This window comes from Lycium ferocissimum, chromosome 1 (assembly GCF_029784015.1).
Source record: "Lycium ferocissimum isolate CSIRO_LF1 chromosome 1, AGI_CSIRO_Lferr_CH_V1, whole genome shotgun sequence".
NCBI classification, from domain to species: domain Eukaryota; kingdom Viridiplantae; phylum Streptophyta; class Magnoliopsida; order Solanales; family Solanaceae; genus Lycium; species Lycium ferocissimum.
The window spans coordinates 5,563,806-5,588,804 of NC_081342.1; the positions used below are offsets into that span (position 1 = coordinate 5,563,806).

At 32.3% G+C, this 24,999-nt stretch overlaps 1 protein-coding gene across 1 annotated transcript; it reads right to left on the bottom strand.

The window, feature by feature from the left end:
- Window positions 1-979: 979 nt before the first annotated feature.
- Window positions 980-1,438, bottom strand: LOC132061347 (ethylene-responsive transcription factor ERF098-like). The gene has a single exon (XM_059454184.1). It carries the CDS (start codon window positions 1,436-1,438, stop codon window positions 980-982), a length of 459 nt encoding a protein of 152 aa, XP_059310167.1.
- Between the last annotated feature and the right edge of the window lie 23,561 nt (window positions 1,439-24,999).

Here is a 24,999-nt window from a genome sequence, read left to right on the forward strand (position 1 = left end):
TGTCAAAAGTTAAACAACAGATATACCAATCTAACACACTGCAAGAAAGTACAGAAATAGCAACAACTATTTTGGCAGCAAAAATTATATAATTGGCAAAATTCAATATTTGACAACGACTTAGTTTTTTTGTTGGCATATATGATGAATCTTTTAAAAATGAACTTTTTTTTTGTTGCTAAACAATTTAATTTTGTTGCCATAGTATTGACTATTGTTGCAAAAAGTACTTTTGGCAACAACATAAAAGTTGTTGCACTTTGTTGCAATAACAACCGATGGAAAAAAGTTTATGCAACAATAATCTATGGCAACAACAAAAAAATTTATTGGCAAATGTCTTCTTTCTTGTAGTGACTATTTGAGCGAGTATTTCACATTCTCAACAATGATACCATAACAGTTCCAACGAAATATCAAGAAATGTAGAAATCGTAGTCAGAAGCAAGTCGTCTCAAATGCTCTATAATCATCAGTGGCAGAATCGAGATATTTATCAGGGAGTCAAAAATAGAAAAGAAGAAAATAATATATATCGATATATATATATATATATATACATATATATGTATATAAAAGAAGAAAATAATATATATATATATATATATATATATACACACACATATAAACATGAAAAAGCAAAGGAAATTCTAATTCAACATGCAGTATATACATAAAAAAAGATTTTTTGACCGATCTACATGATTTTATTTCCAATGAAAGGATGTCAATCGACTTCCCTTGGACAAGGGTAGCTCTGGCCTGCCTCATGCTTTCCAAGAAGAGATTAATTGAATGAATAAGAAGTTTTAAGAACAGAAATTAACATGTTCGTGATGATTGATAAGCTTAAACTGAACAATGATTACATGAAAACTGAAAGAAAACAAAAATTCTTCTTCTAAAACCAAAGAAGAGTTATAGTTTGATTTATGATAATGAGCATAAAGAAACTAAGATATAAAAAAGTTTATAATACTTAACCATATTTCCTTTTTGTTTTTGGATCTTCAGCACCAAGAAGCTCTTCAAGAACACTATTATCAAGACACTCAAGCTCAATAATATCTCTAGCTTTACCTGTTGATGATGATGAATTTCCTTTCTCAAAGCATCCTCTAGGATTAATATTTGTAACATTTGTTGATGAACAATTTGAGTTACGATAATGTAAAGGAGGACAAGGGAGTTGATTATAATACTCATTAGGGAAATTCAAAGTAGCAAGATGTCCTCTTAGTTTAAATGCTGCCTTATCATAAGCCCTAGCTGCTGCCTCAGCCGTGTCGAACGTTCCGAGCCACAGTCGGGAACCCGGCTTCGTTGGATTACGTATCTCCGCCGCGAATTTCCCCCACGGCCGCCTCCTAACGCCACGGTATTTTACTTCTTCCTTCTCTTGCATGGCAGTTTTTCCTCTTGAAGAACTTCCCTCCATGTTGTTATGTATGTTGAGTTAATTTTCTTTTTTTGACATCATAAGAACACAAGGATATCTGTTTATATAGAGCTCTATGGGACAGTGACACATAAGATTGTATATAGCAGGACCTCTTTACCTCTCTTTGTTATTCTAACTTTTTATGGAATAATATAAGCTTTTTTCAGTCACTTGATTTCTATTTTATTTGTTTTAATTTATTTTGATTGACCTCGAAATTTAAGAATATAAAAAAGGCTTTTGAATTTGTGATCTTATACACGTCATATCATTTTTATAAAGTTGCTTCACTGAGGATTTGTTTGGAAATTACAAACTAGTAATTATGTAGTATAGTAGTAATTATAATGACCTACTTGTTCGATATAACATAACTACAGTAAATTTTCAATGGCATGTCTGGTTGCACAAGTATATAGTTTGATTTTCTTATTTTAAATAGAAACTAATTATAAAAAATTAAATAAGTTTTTTTTTTCCATATAAATGTGTAAATAAGTTTTAATGTGTGACATATGTATACACGAACTATTAAAAAAGAAAAAAAAAATTGAGATTTAATTGCAAGGTGACCTTCCAAACATGCCCTAAGGGTAAAATGGAAATGCTGGTAATTGAATACAAATAGACATTCTTTTTTAAACAAACTAAAAAAAATCAAAGGTAAGACACATAAATTAAGAAAGAGGGAGTAAGATATTTGGCGTAATTTTGGGGGTAACAAATAAAGGGTTTAAGTTATAAATATATATGTTGTCAATGTAAAGATTCTACACTACTTAGCTTAAAAATGTACTCACAAATAAGTCTTCTTAAAATGCGAGATTTGATGTCTTGATTATATGATTGGTTACCTACTACAACACATAAGACAATATAATGGTTAAAAATTACTTAAATTTAAGATATGTATAAATTAAACTCAAAAATCATTTACCTTTGCATGTAGTAAGTAATTTTCTTCAAAATTATGACGAAGTTCAATAGTTCGAGCAGATTCTGATGCGTGATATTAAAGAGATATTTAAATTTGCTTTGTACAGCTAAAACTTTTTATCCACATAGTGTTTTTGATTAGAATTGTTTTATTCGAAATAGATTTGATTTAAAGACTAATATAGCGATATCAAAATTTTAATAGCTGTTTTAATTAATAGTTTTTTATTATTCCAACATACTTAACACTTTAATTTATAAATTAATGTTAGATTATCTTTGTTTAGTGTCAACCTCGAATTTCCGAGATTGTATTGTTAAATTTATACGAGATTGCCTTCACGCAAACATGTGTTTTTTTCTTCATAATTACGGTATTTGGATTAGTTTATGCTCACCTCAACTAATTCCACGAAGAAATATATAAGTTAACTACCTGAACTTAGATAAGATTCCTAAATCTTACAAGATCTTACTATGGAGAGATTTGCCTTTGTATCGTTTAAATCTTTTGATGAAAATGTATTTTATATTATAACTTAATCAGCACATATATTCCTTAGATGTGTAAAAGTCCCATTTATTAAGTATCAATTTTAATTCCAACGAATTAGAATAAAAACTTATGTGAAAAGATTATTTAACATAGTTGAAATAACTGAATTTGAAATGTAAGTATAAAAAATTGAATGGAATTCATAATTGTGTCAATTTAATGAGGCAAGTTTTATATGATTTGCCTTAGTATTGTTTAAATCTTTTGATGAGAATGTATTTTATGTTATAATTTAATCTGCACATATATTCCTTAGATGTGTAAAAGTCCCATTTATTAAGTATCAATTTTAATTCCAATGAATTAGAATAAAAACTTATGTGAAAAGATTATTTAACGTAGTTGAAATAACTGAATTTGAAATGCCAAGTATAAAAAATTGAATGGAATTCATAATTGTCTCAATTTAATGAGGCAAGTTTTATATAAATACATAGATCTTTTAAAGTATTAATTCTTTTTCATGTTAAAATATTACTCCCTCCATTCCATATTAAGTGACCTTTTTTATTTTGTTTCAAAATAAATGATGCTTTAGGATTTCAAGAAGAAATTAATCCTATTCTTCCAAACTTACCCTTATTTATAATCAAGAATCATTAAATAACTTTTCTTTTTCTAAGCATTAATTAGGGGTAAGTTAGTAAAAAATACTCATAATTTTCTAAGAGTAAACCATTTCATAGAAGGTGTGCATGAGCTAAAAGAGTCACTTATTATGGAATGGAGCAAGTACTTAATTGTATTACACTGTTACAGAATTGGAACCAGAAAAGCCAATGCGAATGTACTCACTATACATGTGCGGATCCGCTTTAGGGGCCACAAATTCAAAATATAAGAATTTGGTTTTGAGACTAAATTATTGTGAGATTATAATTCTGAAATTATAATTTTTAGACAAATTTATACCACTTGAAAAGTGAGATAAAATAATCTCAAGTTTATGGGATAAAGTAGAATATTAAGTATTAAATCTGAGATTAAATTTATACTATATTTGTTGACGGCACAGTATAAATTTAATTCCAAATTGAATCATAGATATCTCACTTTATCCAAACACTCGTTAATTTCTTTTTCGGCTTTATTTGAAAGTGGAATGGTCAAATCGTTCAAGAAAATATGTTCTATATTTGGTTTTAGTGACCAGTTCAAAAAAATGTCGGAGCCACAATTTAATTGGTTAAAATTACTTTAATTGATACTGAAAATTTAGAACCAAGAGAATTAATAGGGCAAAGTTATCCCAGTATGGAAATAACGAGAATATGTTTGTATAGATAACATTTGTTTTTCTTTTCCGCTTTTTGTCTAACTGAAAATTGATCACGTAGAAAGAAAAAAAAAGGTTCTCGATAAGAATAGAATCTTTTACATTTGCAAAAATATTACTACAAGTAAGTTTATCAGTGAATTACCACTTAATTTTCACTCTCGTTATTCCTAGATTTGGTTCTCTCGAATAATTCATTTGCGTATGTTTGTACCAATTTTTGGTTAATCATCACTATTGTGGGTGAAAAAGAAGAATAAAATTGCTCATTAGTTTGATCGAAAATGGAAGATAGATATTATTTTAATCTTTCCACATTATTTAATTGATCCAAATTAGATTATTTGTTTTGTTTGTCCTATTTGTTTTGCTTTATTACATTATACTTTTGTTACTGTAGGATTGTAATTTGTATGACCAACGTTAGGTTTTCCACCTGCCTTCAAGCTATCTGCTACTTTTTAATTAGGGGTTATCCATGAACTACCATTCAATTATAGCTCTTTTCTTTGGGATGTAACGATCTTGTAGTTTCCTATGGGAACGTTAATCCAACTTTTAACTAGTGAACCTTTTTATTTTATCCTGTGATTGAGTGCTCAATCTTTCCATTTCTTTATTTTTAATAAGTTTAATTGCAATATAAACATGTATGTTTGTGTTAACAATAATGGGTGCTTGAGCACTTATTAGCTAATTCAGTGTTATCCCCTTGTTGCCTTTATAGGCGCTATGCGGCATAAATTTGAATTAGCTATTGTGTTTTGGCCAGACACCAAATAATAATTATACAAAAAAAAAAAAAAAAAAAGAATAAAGGTATGTAGAAATCAAAATGAAAAGCAAACCCTTAAATTAATGCTCCAACATTATTACTTTATTAGTCTTCAAGAAGATATTAAAATACTAGCAGTAAAAAGTTTCGGTAACATTCGACATGTAGGTGATGATTGCATGATGACCTCAAACTGAGAAAAATACATTATGGGAAAGTATATAATTCTTCTTCTGAAACAAAAGAATAGTTAAACTATTTGAAAATGCAAATAAAAAGAAACTGAGAATAATATGGTTTAAAGTTTACTAAACTTAACCATGGGGTTTTTCATCTTTGGGTCTTCACTCTTAAGCCCCAAAATATTTTGTATATCCAAATAGTGTTTTTTGTGGAATTGTTTTTATTGGAGATATATTTAATGTTGATATTAAATATTTAATATGGAAAGCTGCTAAAAGCTAAATTCAGATACTTGCAGCAGGGACAAATCAAGTTAAGGCTAGTAATAAAGCTTTTACTTTGTGCCCCAAATTATTTTATGGTGAAATTTAAAATTTTATTTTTGTTTAGATAATATTCAAATTTTTGTAGCAAAGGGAAAAGTACAAAATTCTTATAAAAGAAAGATTATAAACAATATTCTAGAATTTTAAATTAAACTACTTATTCATATTCGTAAATAAAATTTCTCACAACAACATCCAAGGTGATGTATTATAAAAAACACATGCCTAACATTTTTGTAACTTGAATTAACACTTGTCAATACAAATTATAATATTACTATGTAAAGTTGAAAGTTTCTATGTCTTTTAAAAATACTACATTATAAACATTAAGTATCAAGAAAAGAAGGCTATTGAATTGTAGCCTCGGGAGCTCGTTGCTATTCGATGCTTAACAATATTGCTGGTATAGTTGTAGCATGTCGTGGGACTGTTGGTATAGTTTTTATGTGTCATTGGGTTGTTGGTGATGTGATATTAGTCCGTCTTAAACAGGTTAGGCGTTTATCGGAGGGAGTGACTTGTCATAAGTAATTTGGAGATCGAGCTAAGGTATGTAAGACTACTCTTACTTTCACCGCTACGGCAGGACTTCCATTTATTGTTTCTTTATATGAGCTATAAAGTCTAAAGTTTACAAAAGCATAATGATTACATGTCACAGGTTTCATAAGTTGAGTAAGAGATATGTCACATGCTTGTAAGTCGGTACTTAATATGGATGTTCGATTCTTAGGATTAAGCTTTCAAGAATTACTGTTATTGGGATTATAGTACTTTTTTTTTTTTTGGTAACTAACATGATTTTATTAATCACCAAAGTAATCATTTACATAGCCACAGCCCAGGATACACACCCGGCTATCTCAAAACAGAACCACCAACTACTCCTAAACCTGTAGACAGAGGTGAAAGGAAGCTAGTCACCTTATGAATAGGGCGTCACGCTCCTTCAACACAGGTAGTAAACAATAAAACTAATACAGACTCTAACACCAACTTAGAAAGTCAATCCCTGTATCAAGGATCTAATACCAGGTGATGCCCGAACATTACATATGAGAGCCACCTCCTTTGCAATCCCCTCCACTGTTCTCTCTTTGTGCTCGAAAATTCTCAGATTTCGCTCTATCCAAATAGCATGTATTACTTCAGCATAAGCAAGTTTAAAGACAACCGCAGCTTGAGTTCTTCCTTTAGCTTGTTGTATTGCCCAGGCCACATGTTGATCCCAACTACTTGCTGAATAATGTTGCCTTTGTAGCCAAAGCAACACCCTATCCCATAATCTTCTAGCAAATTTGCAATACACATATAGATGGTCTTTGGTTTCTAATGGTGCATGACCGAAACACACATTAAATCAACTTGAATGCCCAGGTCTAGCACATCCTTTGGTAAGTAACCTTCCACCATGTGAAGCCACATGGTGAACATTGCTTTAGCTCTGCATCATTCTTGAACATGGAAAATTTCCAAGGCATGCTCACTGTGGGTTCAAGTAGCTGTAGATACACATGTCTGATGAAACTTTTGCCTTGTACATTCTGCTATTGAATATTCCCTAAAGTTTGTCTGGCTTTAAAAATCTTTCTCAATAACCAACTAGCCTAAGAAGGAATAGGACATAGGTCAATCTGCTGGCCTTTTATACAATATATATGGACCCATTTAATCCACAATTTATCCTGCTTGTTGGCGAACTCCCAATAGGATTTAGTTAATGCAACTCTATTCCAAATTTTCAAATTCATTGGGTTACCTTACAACACTTAGGGGAGCAGACCTGTCCCCGACGACCAAACCTTCTTTGTTATAGAGTTTGTGCCCGACGAAATGTAGCTCCTGCATAGGCTTCATTAGCTTCATTACCTTAGCGGGTATCTGGAAAAGCTGTGACTAATAAGCTTGTATACCAAAGAGGACAGACTGGACTAATTGTGTTCGACCAGCATAGGACAACTGTTTAGCAGTCCAAGATGAAATTCTAGCCACCATTTTATCAATCAGAGGTTGCCATTGGATGGTGGACAGTTTTTTAGTGGCCAAAAGGACACCTAAATATTTGAAAGGCAATTCTCCCTGTCCAAACCCCAACTGACTTGATATCACCTCTCTATTCTCCAGTGTGACCCCTCCAAAATAAACTGAGCTCTTATCCATATTAGCTTGCAACCCAGAGGCAGTAGAAAATTGAAGGAAATAGTTTTGAAGGCAAGATATGGAATTTAGGTCACCTCTCGCAAACAAGAGCAAATCATCTGCAAAGCTAAGGTGTGTAATACCAAGTTTGGCACATTTGGGATGGTATTTAAACTCTTTCTTCTCTTTCAACAAGTTCAAGCTTCTACTTAAATATTCCATGGCCAGTGCAAACAGGAAAGGAGATATAGGGTCTCCTTTTTCGAGCCACTTCAGCGACGTCAAATGGCTCTGTTGGTTCTCCGTTAACCGATATTGAGTAGTTGATTGTTTTAACACTGACCATGATCCACAGGAGAACTTAGTCAAACCCAATACCCTCCATTACTTGCTCAAGAAAGACCCATTTAACAGAATCATAGGCCTTCTGTATCTACTTTAATCATGCATCTGGGAGAAATATGTTTTCTTGTATACCTCTTGACCAATTCATGTGCCAGTATAACATTATCAGCTATTTTCCTACCAGGCACGAAACTAGCTTGAGTATCACATATGATAGTAAGAATAATAGCATGGAGCCTTGTTGCCAAAATCTTTAAAATGATCTTATATAAGACTGAACAACATGCAATAGGTCTGTATTCTCTGATGGTAGTAGGATTTGAAGTCTTTGATATCAAGGTGATGGTTGTGCAGTTGATAGCTTTGTAAAGCTTGCTAGTATGAAAGAAATTTTTAACAACCTCAACTACATCTTTCTTGATGAACGGCCAAGCTTTTTTTAAGAAGCATGCATTGTAGCCATTGACCCCTGGTGCCTTATCCTCTCCAATAGCCCATAATCCTTCAGTAACATCTTTTTTTGTAACTTCAGCACATAGAGCCAATTTTTTATCATAGGTCAGTTGAGGCCCCTTGGCCACAACCACTCTACTAACTGCAGGAAGTGATGCAGCAGCAGTACCCATCAGCCCCTTATAAAATTTGACAATTTCAGCCTTGATATCATTAGGGTCAGTAAGCTTAATCCCGTCGATGTGATGAGTTCTTGGATGCATTTTTTGTGACTCCTTTCTTTCATTACACCCTTGAAATACTTGGTATTAGAATCCCCTAATTTCATCCATTTTACCCTAGACTACTGTTTCACAATACTTTCTTCAATGAGTGACCACTTCTCAAGTTGCATTCTTTGTATTTTTCTCCCGATTGATGGTAATTGGTCGAATACAAGACATAGCTATAGATTCTTGTACCACCTTTAATTCATACCTAGCCTTTTCAATTTTCTGGTTAACTCCTTTGAACTCTTCAGCATTCAGCTTCTTGAATAGTGGTCTGAGGCTCTTGAGTTTGGCCCAAATAGATCTCATGGTGTCACCATCCTGATTCTTCTTCCAAATAGATTCTACAAGAGGAGCAAAGCCTTTATGATCAGCCCATACATTGAAGAACCTAAATGGAACTTTAGGAACCCAACTAGACTCTTTAATCTTGAATAGCATAGGAGAATGATCAGAAATTGCAGGAAGATCGTACTCTGTATATAAATGTCCCCATTGCATCATCCATAGATCATTGCCAAAAGCCCTATCCAGCTTGCTACTAATTCTATCTACTCCATGTTGTCTATCGGTCCATGTATAGTAGTCCCCCTTCCAAGCAAGTTCATTAAGATGTAAGTTGTGAACACAATCAGCAAAATCCTTAACATCAACTAGGGTTAAAAGATTACCAAACAGCCTATCTTGGGGGTACAGCATTGCATTAAAATCCCCACAAACAATCCATGGGATGTTTATATTCTGGGCTAAGATTGATAAGTCATCCCATAAAGATTTCCTTTGAGCAGCAATGTTGTATCCATACACTATAGTCATTAAGCACTCAAGACTTTAACCTCTCTGCTGAACCTTCGTATGAATAAACTGAGCCTCAGTTTGCATAACAGTAACATTATAAGCTTCAGGACCCCACATCAGCCATACTCTACCATTGTGAGCATTAAGGTAGTTATAATGCAAATCCCACTTGAGAGCAATCAACTTCATCACTTTGCTAGCTTTAAACTCTTTAACTCTTGTTTCTAGGAGGCCAACTAATTTAATATGCTTCTGCTGAATATAAGTTTTCAGCTCCTTTTGTTTATACCTCTTGTTGCTACCCCTAATATTTCACACTAACCAAGTCATAGCGATTGGGAGACTGGCACCCTTTCAGCTAGAGGGGATGGTCCAGGTGGTCTTTGTGGTCTCAGATTCACTAAATTCGCTACCATACTCTTCTGCCTTCCAGATCCAACAACGAGTTCTGGGAACTCCATCAGATAATCCGAGCTCAGGGGACTAGCACTACAACTAACTTCAGTTGGCCCAGGTTGAACTCTATCCTGGCCCTTCATTGGAGATTTCTGTGAAACTAAAGTACTAACCTCAGTACTATTAGCTGTGGGAATAACTGTTGATTCAGTAGAAATAGAATCCACTATTTTTATATTATCTCCTTATATCTCCACTGGTTGTTGCACACTTTCAGTTTTCTTAGCTTTTCACACATGTTGGACCTGTTGGTTAGCTTGAGGGGCTTGTTGGTTAGCTTGAGGGGCTCTTCTAGATCTCCTCCTCCATCTAGGTTGTTCATGATGTTGTTCAGTCATAACAGGCTGAGGCTGGCAAATGTGGCCAATTCTGTGGCAACTTTCACGGGGTCGGGTTTCCAGTCATAGGCAATGTCCTGTTCAAAAGTTCTACCATCAGGGGCTCCCACATTGATCACTGATGGTAAAGGCTTTGTGACATTTTCTTGAATTAACATCCTAGCATAGGATATCCTTGTCTGCTTAGTAGTACAGCCATCAGCATATAATGGGGTACCTATAGCACTTTCAATCCTACTCAAGGCATTGCTACTCCAACAGCTCATAGGGAGATTGGGATATGTGACCCATAGAAGTATCTCCGTCAAGAATTCAGTGTTCAACTCAAAAAAAGGGGTCTATGGTTTCAGAATCAAGGGTCTATTGTTGATGGAATATGGCCCAGCAAACAGAATTTCATTCATATCACATTTGTCTTGAAATTTAACAACATGTAAAACCCTCTTCATGATAGAATATAGCAGGTTCAGCAACAGCGGACCATGTTTGAGTGATAAATCGACGCATATAGTTAAACTGGTGTTTCTCCTATCACATGTACAATCAGTGCACTACTCAATTTCTCAGTTTCTTTATCATAATCATCTTTTTCTAGCTGCACAGTCACAGTTCCATTGATAATTTCCGGTGGAATATATTCAAGAGTCATACCATTAGCAGCACTTCGATTCCCAGCAAAGAGTTTAGCCCAGGGTTTTGGTTCTGGAACAGTAGAATTCTCTTGTCTCAAACTCGTTCCTTGCACAGAAACCGATGTTGCAGTCGCCATAGTAACTATTGGGTTCGGTGGAGGCGTTGTCGCTAGCTGGAATGTCCTCGCAACACCAGCGGCACTAGATGATTTTGCTACTTCACTCAACCCCGTCTTCGTACCACTTGAAGCCCCAAGATCCGCCGCTTGAATTTCTAGCAGTGCAGGAGGTGGGGTTTCGCCTGTCTTCGATTGATTTCGATTCTCCACTTCAGTCGGACCTGAGCTGCCCACTTCAGGTTGGTCCTTTCTTGGGCGTCCACGCCCTCTTCTTTGCCCTTTGGCCATCGCCGGACACAGTGGCGGAAGTTAGACTAATATACGCCTGTGAGGAGAGAGAAGAGAGGGGTTAGGGTTCAAAGTAAGAAAGTAATATAATAATGTGGGGATTATAGTACTTCACTAAGCTGAATTGTATTGAAATGGTTGTTCTCAGACTCTTATGAGCGTAAGAGCTAGGGGTGTCAATGGTTTTCAAAAAACCGACTTAACCGACCGAACCGTACCGTGGAATCGTTTTTTAGGTTTTTTTTAATAAAACCGATGGTTTTTATATAAATTTATAACCGTACCGAATAATTAGGTTGGTTTTTAATTTTAGAAAAATGAACCCAAAAAAAAACTGAACCGTACCGAATACGTTTATTTGTGTAAAATATATTCTATTTATTAAATTTAAATATAATAAAATATTAAAAATTTCGCCTTGAGTTCAGGATGATGAAAACGACTACAAGCCGGCAACATAATTAACACCTAAAGTTCCTACGCTGAAACCTATTATACTACTCCTATTAAAATTAAATTAGTTCTATCATCTCAAGTTGTAACTAGCTTGTAAGTTACAAGGCGTTCCAACGATCTTGGATAGAAAGCTACAAAGTATTAGATATCTTTCTTATCATATGATTTTAAATTTATCTTATTGGGTATTTAATCTTACTAGAATTTGTTCTTGAGTCCCATCTTGATTGATTTTTTCCTCCTCGTGCGATCTAAATTATAATTTTTGTCTTTGCTTAGCCTTGCTTTACCCTCTCGTAAAATAGTGGGATCAATCTTAATTGTTTTCTTCTTTCATGTTTTCTTGATCATCACGCTTTAAATAGTAAAAATGTCTAGAGAGTTTTTGCCAAAGTCCTATAAAAGTATGCATGATATCATGTCTTTAACTTTTACTAGTGACTATAACATGTTGTTCTTTTTCTTTAAAAAAAAAAAAAAAAAAAAAAAAAGCCCGAAAATTAACCGAACTGTACTGATACATCAAGAGAAACCGAGATGATGGGACGGTTTCGAAAAGTCTAATTTTGGTTCTATAAAATCAAATAACCAAAAAATTGGCATGACATAAATTTTATAAAATAACCGCCCGAACCGTACCATTGACACCCCTAGTAAGAGCATTCAAGTGATGTTGTCAAGTATCATAGACTTTCTATTAGAACAGAGGACGGTCCTGATTTTATTGTCACTGATTTCCTTATGTGTTAGGTCCCAGTAACCGAGTCTCTTTGTAAGCATCGTGTTCTTATTATTGAAGAGCTTTCCTGTGATACGTACCTCTTTGGTTACCAAGTTCTTGTAAGTGATCTAGCGTCTAATGTTACTAAGTCCACACGTTTCTACAGTATTGTTAAAGGGATATAGATCGTACTTAAGATGAATGAAGTCGATGGTTTCTAAGTTATTGTTGAGGAGCTTTAGAGTGTTATATAAAATGAATCATGTGAATAGTTACAGATGTTCGTCAACAGGTTATAGGTCCTATTAATGGGTCCTAAAGTATCATTAATGAATCCTATTTAAGGTAAATCACGTCGATAGTTTTCAGATTACCGATATGTGGTTATCATACATTATGTACTAGTAGCGTTAGTTGTTCGATGATGGATTATAGTTTCTAGTTAAGGTGAATCATATCGATCGCTTATGGCTTACCATTATGGGATTAGAGTATTCTACTTAATTAGGATGAACTATAATGATGGCTTCCAAAGTATCGCTGATGGATGATAGAGTGTTACGTTGGCTATATCATATGGATAGCTCCAGATGATCGTCATCGGGGTGTAGATCATTACATGAGTTGAATCGTGTCAATAGTTTTTAGATAATCGTCCATGGGTTTAACTCTCTACCTAAGGTGAATCGTATCGGCAGTTCCAAAAATGATCGTTATTGGGTTATAGTGTCGTGCTTAGGATGATTGTGTCACTAGCCTTATATGAATCATATCGTTAGCTTCCACAATTATCATCATTGGGATATAGTACTTTAGGATGAACTGTATCGGAATAGATGTTCCAAGCTTTCTTAGAGAATAAGATCATTCGAGCAATATCGTGAAGTGTCATAGAACTTCTGATCATATAAAGGGTTTCTCTACTCTTATTGTCATTAAGGTTCCATACGGCAATATAAAGTGCCTTGTTTTGGTCAATGATGATAGACTCCCTTTCATAAGGAGTTTATGTTTTATAGGTTAAAGGGAATGTGTCCACAAGTTGACGGTTTCACATATCATGTGTGTGTTCAGATTTCGAAGGTCTTAAGTTGAGGGACATAAGGGGTGTAAGTATGTAGTACCTGCATCGTATTCGTCTCCTTGGAAATAAGCCTCCATTATATGATTTGCTTTCTCAAATGTGAACTCCATAAAAAGTAAAGTTGTGACACTCTACTATTCACACATTCGCATTATCTGACTTATAATTTGCACTTATGTAATATTAAACTCGTCCAGTTACAAATATCACATAAAAAACCTAATTTCCTTAACAAATTTTGTGAAACCGAATGTCAGAATTCAAAAGATCTCCATACAATCCAAGCAAGTTTCTCAATTGTATAAAAAACTTCGCCAAACACCTTCAAAAAATCAAGGCGAGCTTCCACCCAGCTTTGCCCCAACCCTTAACATCATTGTTGGTTGTTGGCTTTCACGATTTTTTGTAGCTTCATTTTGGAGGAAAATTTTAGCTTCTCCGACACAACCGAGATCTCCGCCAATATCTTCAAAGATGTATCGTCGCATGAATTTTGACTGAATTCCTTATATAATACCTTTACAAAATTAATCCAACAAAAGGGAAAATTAGTCTATTTTATGTCTTTTACATTAATGAAAATACGCCTTTGACGTAACTTTATTATGAGAAACTTATAAAATTGTTTCGCTTGTTGATAAAGTTAAATGTTAGTTTCATACAAATATTTTTCTTTTTTTTGTTGCTCAACTTGGAACGTTTTGTTTCTTAAAAGAAAAGAAAATGTTGAAATTCGTAAATTTATTCTTCTTATTATATTCCCTGGTAAGTTGACATCTAATTTGATTCTACGTTTGGGCTTTAATATAAAGTTCTTTAAGCATTGGATCTTTCCTTGAACTTCAGCCCAACTGATAAGGCCCAAATGCAGCCTAAACTTGTCGAACCCATCAATATCACATGAAAAACACACTTAAGAAATTAACTAAACATACAAAAACAAAAATATAGTTATTATTTCTTTCCATTAATCTGCCTTGTGTTTTACTATCAAAAATTTAAACAAATTAAAATTTTCATTTTTTTTTTTTGGGTAAATAAACAATTTTATTAACCCGAGTGAACTTTGATTGATATAAATTTATATCATTTTTCTCATTTTACTATACATAAATGTACATCATATAAATATGATATAAATCTTCACATAAATGTCGATGTGAATTGAAGTACAAGATCTCTAGCATACCAATAAAAATTACAAATCTATTGCATTTTATTCAACTTTAGACTTATTCTTATCTAATTGATTAAAACTTTCCAAGAAAATTAAGGAAAGAAATGATCAAGCACTAAAGCCTATAGCCATAAACTTACCGTTGAAAGCATAGGTACTAAAATGGTGAATTTGACTTTACTGCAATAGCCTTATGTACTAATGTTGTGACTTTCACTTTTTTGCTATAGCCACAAACATATGCCTGTATTTGAGCCTGTAACCTTATTACTAATAGGGATGGCAATTAGGGTAGGGCGGGGCGGGGCGGGGGCGGGGAGCAAAGTCATAATAGGGCGGGCGGGGGGAAACATATAAACGGGGCGGGCGGGCGGGGTAGGGGCAAAATTTAATTTTTGAAAATTTTTAATAGGGCGGGGCGGGCGGGGGCGAGGCAAAAATGGGTTATAAGTGGATTGGGTAAAAAATGACTATTTTATTCTTGTTCCTTAGTTGAATCCACATTTTGAAGCGTCGTTCTTTACTATTAAAAGTATAAGCATGATTGCTTGGAAGTTTGTAAGATTTCTCATTTCTGTTATTAAATTCTTATTTGTTAAAATGTGACTTCTATCATAAATTAAAATCAATATTTTTTTATTATAAAACTAAACTTATGAAGTAAACCCAGTAATAGAACTATTCTATTTGTTTAAGCTTGTAAAAAACCTTTCCTATTTATCGCAAAAGTGATCGCCTAATTAAGCGATCTTACGATTAACAATATTCATTTAGAAGAAATCACTAAAAAGACATCTACAAAAAGGTGAAATACTACTACTTGCAGTTATACTTACATCACAAGTTTGTCTTTAGTAATTAAGACAAATCATTTTTTTTTTAACTCGAGACATTCCTTCAAGCTTATTTAATTATACTAAAGATGGTTTTGTGTATTCTCATGCTAAACATAGTAAAATATGTAAATTCTAGTTCTATTTTGAAATTTGAACGATCAAAAGAAAAAATCCAATTTTAGGAACTAATCATTCATCTAATTGTTTTTAAGAAAATATATCATGCTTCGAAGTGAAAAATAAAAAGGAAAAATGAAAGATAAATATAAACGGGGCGGGGCGGGGCGGGGGCTTAGCGGGGCGGGGGCGGGCGGGGGCAATTTCCTTGAAAAAAAGCTAAACAGGGCAGGGCAGGAGGGGTCGAAATCTTAGCAGGTCAAGGCTTGCCCAGCCCTAACCTGCCCTAACCTGCCCTATTGCCATCCCTAATTACTAAACTGTTGACTTGGTCATATAGCGTTGAGATTATGGTCACAATTATCCAAGACGGATTCAGAGTTTTAAACTTAATTATGAGTTTTGGATTACAACTATTTTTGCCTACCGTATTTTGAATAGATTATATTGCTTATTAGGGGTGTACATGGACCGGGTTGGTTCGGATTTTTTAAACACCAAACCAAATCAATTGCGTCGGGTTTTAAAATTTATATACCAAACCAAACCAATAAAATTCGGGTTTTTCAACCTCGGATTTTCTCGGGTTATTCGGTTTTCTCGGATTTTTCGGGTTTTTTTTTTTTTCCGGAATAGTCTTGATACAAAACATATACACTTTTACTTTAAATATTTCTTTAGTCCTAGTAAGATACAACTATATAATTAAGGTGTTTCTTAAGAAAATAACATAAAATGTGAGAAGAGTGATGACGTTGTATTAAATATTCAGCAAAAGATAATAAAATCGGTTAAAATAGATATTGCTAATTAATAAGCCATAACGAAAGTGACCATAATCTAAAAATATTAAATCATCTAAAATAAGTACAGCTAACAAGTATTAGTTACATGACAAAGGAAAAAAACTTAAGCTATGTATTTTCACTCCCTAAACCAATTGTACAAAACTAAAGAATAGATATTGAATTTCTTAGTGGTAGATTGAATTTCTTTTGTGCATTAGTGTTGAGTTGGTTTTGGTTTGGACTTTATTTGAGTTACTAACATCCACAGGATATAAAACTTATTGACATTCAAAATTCTAAGTTCAAGCTTGAATAATATAATAATAGATCAAAAAACTACGAAAAAATTTAAGAAATATTTATAAATTACATTACAAATAAATATTTTAAAAACTGAATACATGTAATGTCGGGTTGGTTTGGTTCGGTTTGACTTTTTTTAGCTAAAACCAAACCAAACCAATTATGGTCGGGTTTTTTTTTTCAACACCAAACCAAGTCAAACCAAACCACTAGTCGGATTTTTTTCTCGGTTTGACTCGGTTTATCGGTTTGGTGGGGTTTGTCGGTTTACTTTGTACACCCCTATTGCTTATACATATAAGTAAATTTCTGAACAAAAATAGAGTTTGGATTAAAATTACTGAATTTTAGTGACTTCGTAACTTTAATATTGGACTGACTACGGAGGGTCATAAAAGCTACTCCCTCCGTCCCAAAAAGATTGTCCTCTTTTGACTTGGCACAAAATTTAAGAAATAAAGAAAGACTTTTGAAATATATGGTCCAAAATAAGCCTTAGATATTTGTGTGGTTGTAAATCATCTCATAAAGTTAAATTGTTTCTAAATATAGAAAAAGGGACAATCTTTTTGGGACAGACTAAAAAAGAAAGGAGGACAATCTTTTTGGGATAGAGGAAGTACTATTTTGGTCCTTGTTGAGGTTCTACTGTGAGGTGGACATATATGATTTTTTAATTCTTAATTAGAAATTTTGAATTCGAGTTTGGGGGAATAAAAAAAGATTTGGTAAGGAGCTAGCTTTTCACCCTTTAATAGTTATACAAACTTTAATTATTGAGTTAGAAGTCGTCAGTTGTAGCACGCTGAGACCATTGTTGTTGAGATACGCTTTTATCTCCCAACTCTAATTTGATAAACATTTATTCGCATCATGTGTTTACACCAAATCATACCAAATTATTATAGTTAAGTGATTTTAATGAGATAAAAATATATACTATTACCTCTACTTATTTGGTGTAAAAATAGCAATGGGAAAAGCTCACTTGTCGTGTTCGATTTCTTAATTTTCTCTACCGCTAGCTGTATTCATGATTTTGATTCTTGAGTGACCAAACCGTTTTTAACAAATCTCTATTTACACTAGTGTAGACGAACATTAGTAATATTTCTACAGTTAACCGCATTTGTTCAACTTATTTCTTTTTTAGCCAAAAAATATAGTAAAATATTTTCTTAAGAATTTAGTTCTAAAAATTTATCAATGATCGACTGGTTAAAAATCATATGATCTTCACCAGACAGATCGAATCATGAAATCCTTTTCAAATGCACAGATACATGAATGAAACATAAAGTGAAAACAAGGATTCACCTATGAAATCAACCTAGTTAAATGCTTAATGATTTAAACTTATTATATTGTAAAGTTAAGTTAAATATGCATCATCGCAACTACATTTTTCGTCTAATTACTATGAATCTCTGGTCATTGTGTTTGAATGCATTGAACATGTACAAAATTCTGAGATTACTGACATACATTGTAGAATATTTTAAGGGTCTAATCATGTCTTAATTCAATAATCCTAGCGAATTCAAGTCTTGCAAGGGATACTGAACTTAGCAGCTGCAAATTGTCTAAAGTAATCATCTTTATTAATCGGATAATGTTTTGAAGCATCCTGCCACTGCTTATTGAATATGATAAAAAAAATAAAAAAAATAGATTAATAATACCATATCTGTGCACTAATTTGGTGGGACCCACGTAAAGATTACTACGTATACGTCTACACTTAAATGGTCAAACCATATTTAAATCGAAATCATTACTCTAATATCTAATTACTTGTTCAATCTATTCAAAATCTTTTGTTTTGATTTTTCCTTTTGGAAAGATGGAAAAATCATGGAGATATACAAGTTATCTCAGTGTATGAGTTACGGGTTCGGTCGAACTCAATAACCTTGATTCAAACTTTGTATGTATGTTAAGAAATCTATTAATCGAATATATATATCTACAAATATTGAATTTTGAACCTATTCATTCAAACGATCAGTAGTTCAAAGAGTATCCCGTTCCTATAAAGTTCAAATTCTGAATCCATTTCTAAAGTACCTTTATAATAGGGAGCTCATAAAATGTTTAAGAGATTAATTGTTCAAGTTCTTCTCATTAGCAAAATTTAAATTTTTAACAATGCTAGTAGGTAATAAGTTCTTCATCTTTTGAAAATTATAAATACTAGAGAGTCAGTGTGTAAGCAAAAGTAGAACAGAATCACTTATCTAAAATATTGGTATCCAATTAAATTATGACATAATGGTTCAGGTGATTGTGCTGATCAGGTCATGACTTCATAGAATCTTGTTCAACAGAAAAATTATATACATGTGTATATGAGTCCAATTTAGTTGTCAGTGTTGATTTCTACTAGCGGCAAGATGAATAAATAGCTAGGAGTATTACAAATGCATTCTATTGCTTGAGGAAAAAAAGGTGACTAGTATAATAAAGATAAAACAAGTTCAACTGAAGAGAAAAATGACAAAAATGGTCCCTTATATTTGAGGGTAAGTTCAAAATAATCCTTTAAATGTATTATAGAGCAATTTTGATCTTTTAAATTTGTTAAAAGTGAGCACATTTGATTTCCGTGAAAATATTTTAACAAATCTATCTGTTAAATTTGACGAAAACTGTAAAAATAAAAGGATTTAACAAAAACATCGGAAAAGTCTCATCAAATCCAGAAACTACAACACAAAAGCTGCACTAAACATAAAAAAAAGTTGAAGTTGTACCTCAAAAAATTGCACTAGACTCTACAAATAGGCCAATAATAACAGGAACCAGCCTTATCTTCATCCCAATGTGAGTTCCAGGTAAATTCATTTTTTTAACAGTTGCCGACAATTTAACAGATAATATTCGTTAAATAATTGATGGGGATCAAAAGTGTCCACTTTGGCAAACTCAAAGAACAAAAACAACTTATGAATATATTTAAAAAAAAAAAAAAAAAACCACTTTATATATATATAAAAAACTTACATATATCACAACTTAGATGCTATATATTACTCCTCCGTCCCAATTTAAATGTTTTACTTTTCCTTTTGTTATGTCTTCAAAAGAGTGTCTCTTTCTATATTTAATAAATTTTTCAATTTCAACAATCTACGTGACAAGTTTAAAACCACAAGATTTAAAGAATTACACACATCTTTAATTTAACACTATAAGATTTTAAAATCTCTATTTATTTTTTAAACTTCATGCCCAATTAAATTAAGATGCTTAAATTGAAACAGAGAAAGTAATATTTGAATGAATGCCTAAATTGATGGCGATGCCAATGAGGACAACTTAAGAGGCAAGTTGCAGGCTATTATGATATGGGGTACGATTGGCCACAATTCATCAACCAGCCCTCCAAGCTTGTTCCTATATTTGAGTTGACACTTGACAATAACAAGTGTGTGCTTATTATTCATTATTTTCTTATGTTCCAGATTCAATTTACCTCGTGCACAATATCAATTATGAAAATAGCGTGTAACTTAACCCTCTCATTCGATAATAAATCATTAAAAAAAAAAAAATTAAAAAAAAAATCATTAAAAAAATGCTTATAGCACTTTTTAAATATTTAGCTTTCTGTTTCATCCATTGTGTGATGCTGCAAGAAGTGTGCCCGCATTCACTTCTCTCCACTTAAATTATACTCCTATATAACTGAATAATATTTTGAAAAATATCTATTTAACAAATTAATATATATATATATAGACACACACACACACATTGTAATGTAAATAATAGATGTATCACTTTTCTGTTTTAATTTGTTCTGTATAATTTGATTGGGCAAAAAATGTAAAAAGAAGTGAAAACTATGAAAAAAAAATGGTCATTACATTTGTGTGATTATAAATATGGTCATTAAGCTTGTCATTTTTTTTAAACAAACTATATACTTTGCAAATTCACTTAGAATCCTAAATCTGTCTTCGCACAATTTGATGATGTAATTGAGAGAATCACATCGATGAAAAACCATGTTAAGGTGTTATTACCCGATCATTGTGTACTAACACTTTTTTTATTTGAAGTAAATGCCACATTTTACTTAATTACCTAGTTATTAGATCTACTTATGTCAATCTCCAACAACAACCACATTTTCCTTTCCTGAGATATTTTCTACCAAACTATACCTATAATTCAAAAATGACTAATTAAATTGATTTAATCCTCTAATAATGGAAACAATATCAGTTTAATTATACAATGGACACACAAATCTTAGGTGAGTCTCCAATTGTATTTGGCCTGTTCGATATTGATCTTCTCTACATGCTTGATTAAAGATGAACAAACATAGACAAACTTTGTTTCCTTTTGAAAGAAGAAAAGAAAGATACTGCTTCAAAAGGAAATGGAGTTCACTCAAAAAATTTGTTTCATCAAAGATCCCCTTTTTCCCCTTCTGTTGTCTACTTATTTACAAGCTCACTCTCGATTCAAGACAAAAAATATATTTCTGAAAGATCGATACTGTCCTGTGATATCTACTATAATTACAATATTCTCAAATCGTTTACATAGAGTTTGACAAGATCCATAATTGTCCAAATAACATCACATGTGGTGGTTTTTCTAAAAAACATATGGTGGCGTAATTCAGTCGATGTAGGTAAGGATTTATGGATTCAATCAAATACGGTAATTTTGGCTCAACCTGTATAACTAGATAAGTACAAATAATAAAGCTCAGACCCAATAAATAAATTGAAATGGATAGAATTTTGAACTTGAAAAGCTCAGACCCAATAAATAAATTGAAATGGATAGAATTTTGAACTTGAAAAGCTCAGACCCAATAAATAAATTGAAATGAATAGAATTTTGAACTTGAACCCGTAATGTTCAAATTTTGAATGCCTTTTCACATAATTATATATAGCCAAAAGTACTCAAGATTGCAATATAGAGGACCAAATCCAAAAACCTCCCAAGAGTATGAAATGGAATCAATACATTGGTGGAAATTTAATTTGTCCTAATAAAGGCACCCCTAATAAATAAAGATTGAAAGTGACCTTAGTAAGTGTTACTTTAAGTAGGCGTTTGGCCATGAAAGCCAAATATTTTTCACTTTATTTGGTGGTATTTTGGAGTTGGAGTTGTGTTTGGTTATAATTTTTGCAAAAAATATTTGGCTGTTTGAATATATTGAAAGTGAAAATAAATTTTTTAATTTGCAAATAAAGTGAATACGTTTTATGGAAAAAATTGAAAAATTTTCATAGCCAAACGGGCCCTAAAACTAGGATAGGAACAGTAGCAATTAGCAAGTAGTTACTTGTTATAAGTGTTGACCATTAAAAGGGGACCAGGTAAATAGTTTCCTATCAATACGTGGGAAACAATATAGTTATCGACTATGTACCATGAATCTGTTGCCATCCAATCTTGCCTAACCAAAGTTAGCATTTGTTCATTATCAAGACTTTTTATATCATTTTTTTTTTCTTTATTTATTTCCGACATTTATCGTTATCTGGCGGCCCTATATTTAACGGCTTTTTTATGAACTTATTAATAGAAATTCTATGTTTTTCTTTTAATAGCAAATGGATGGATGGGCCAACATGAATTTGAAAAATCTTGATAGTGCATCACAGGATTTTCATTCATCTATTTGTTCCTTTCTTTTAACAAACATTTTCTAGTTGAAGACTTTCTCTTTGGCAAACGGTTATATGGGAGAACAGAGAACTAGAATATTATAGACAGACATGAAGCTTTTTTTTTTTTTTTTTTTTTTTCCAATTGGATGTTTACACAATATTTATATAAACTGTTTTCTTATAGACATTGTTATAACTAATCATAATTAATTAATATATATTTTCACCTTAATTCATTAGTGTTTCTAAAAGGTGAGGATTGCATTTTACTTAATACGAGATTAGACATAAGACGCAAACCCCATGAATCTTTAATAGAATAACATAAAAAATATAGAATATATAAATTCAAGAAAATTAAAAGAAATTAAAGAAGCTCATAGAAAACAAAATCTAGCCATGAATACAACTTTTATCGGTCATGTGTTAAGGAATTTTGAGGATTAATAGTGCTAACTAGGGAGCTTCATACATGATTTGTGTAGGAATTATGGGGCTAGTTCTTAGTGTTGAGCATCAGGGCGCAATCAAATATTTGAGGTGTAAGCCTCACAGAACAAAAGCCTCACCCATGACTCTCAGGGAGTTTTCAACTGCCCGCCTAGGGGCGAGCATCAGGGCGACTCCAAAAAGGCTTTGTAAAACACTGGAATTGATCATTTAATCATGATAAGTTACTCACGGACAAATTTTTACCATGCTAGAGTATGGAAATATACTCTCTCATGGTATAGAACTGAAAAGGGTAAATTTGAACTTGAGACCAGAAATATAGGATCATTAATAAATGAGATACTTCTTTTAACTCTTCTTTGTTTCATTTACTTCTTTTTCGTAATAAAAGAATATATTGCAAGCCTGCAAGGTGGACATCGTCATTTTTTTTTTTTTTTGTGGTATTGATTCCTTGATTAATAGACAATCATAAAAAAGGAACTTAGTTTCCATTTTTCTTGATGGGAGTACTAGATTCCACCTAGAATAATTAAGCTATAATCTATACAGTGTCACTCTCAATAATAAGCTCAGGAGGTTAGAGCTTCCAAGTATATATATTAAATGTTGAAAACTTAATTAACTAATTAATTCAGAATGCTATATATCCTATGCTTTAGTTATAGATTTTTCGACCACTTGAGCGCTCGCTAAAACAAGGGCAAGTATAACAAGAAGTTTCGGATGAGCTTCCTATAAATATTAAATTGATAAAAACAGATAATTCAACTTAAGTTAAGTGCGACTACTAATCTGAATTAATATGAAAGTGATAGGGACTAATTTTTAGGGTCTACCAATTTTCTACCTAATTAAATAATTAAGTTGGTGGTTCATAAAATAATATTAAAAAAAATAAAAAGTTTGTGGTTCAGTAGTCGCTTCATGCATTCCACCCACAGGTTTTTGACTTTTTTAGAGTGAAAATACTTTCCTTATTAAGTAAAATTACTGATAACAAATTTATCATGTTAAGTTTTATTTTTTATTCATTCATGCTTGTATATGGATTTATAAACATTATATTACGGTCAGAACAAATCTCCTATGAGATCGGGATTCGTTTTTCTTTTTTTCACATAGTTAACAAAAGAATAAAAATAAAAGCATAATGTCTGATAAATGTATTTAAAGTACTGTTGGAATTTTGTGGCATCTTGGCTACTAGGCTGTCTTCAGAACATTGAGCCGTGATTAATTTCTTGATAATGTTCAACAATTCAACAACGGAAAATCCTATAATAGTGAAAATTCTGTCCTCTCATAAATGGAAAGAATTTTTTTTTTAAAATATTGTCTGTCTAGTTTTTTTTTATTATCAAATCTTTCAAAAGATATCTATATATATATATCTTCTTAAAAGTATGAGATTGTAATATGTAATAAAAATAAGATAAATTTACAACAAGTGAAAATTACCAGATATCAAAAATTCTCAAATTAACATTGGGACGTTTCAATCAGAAATATAAAACAAACTAGTAAATTGACCCGCGCTTCGCGCGGTAATTAAAATCTTATTAAATTTTTGAAATTGATCCCTACATTTAGCTCAAATAATTTTTTCAATAAAGAAAATGCATAATACAATTATAATATGCATGAATAATTGAACTAATGTGGTGATAAGCATAAGCCTTAGATTAACAGAAAGGAAAGAACTACACAAAAAGCGAGCAACAAAAGAGAAATAAGCACAAAAAAATTGGTCTACAACTTTGTTTGATAAACACTTCCAATTGAGACGAACATATAACAATGAAAATTAAATCTATCTTTAAATAAGCTGTAATACTACAACAACATTCAATATATATCTTTCCTTCATTCTCCTTAAATCTTCCATTTATTTTCTTATCTCTACCCCCCTTCAAAATACATTCAACCATTTCTCATTCACTTTCATCTTCTAGGCCTCCGTGCCCATAAGCATAACAAAATAAAATTAGGAAAGAATAATGAAATCTAAGCACCAATTTTCAAATCAATTGAATGGGAAAAAAAAAACTACTAAGGAATACATATGTGTGGAGATTCCAACGTT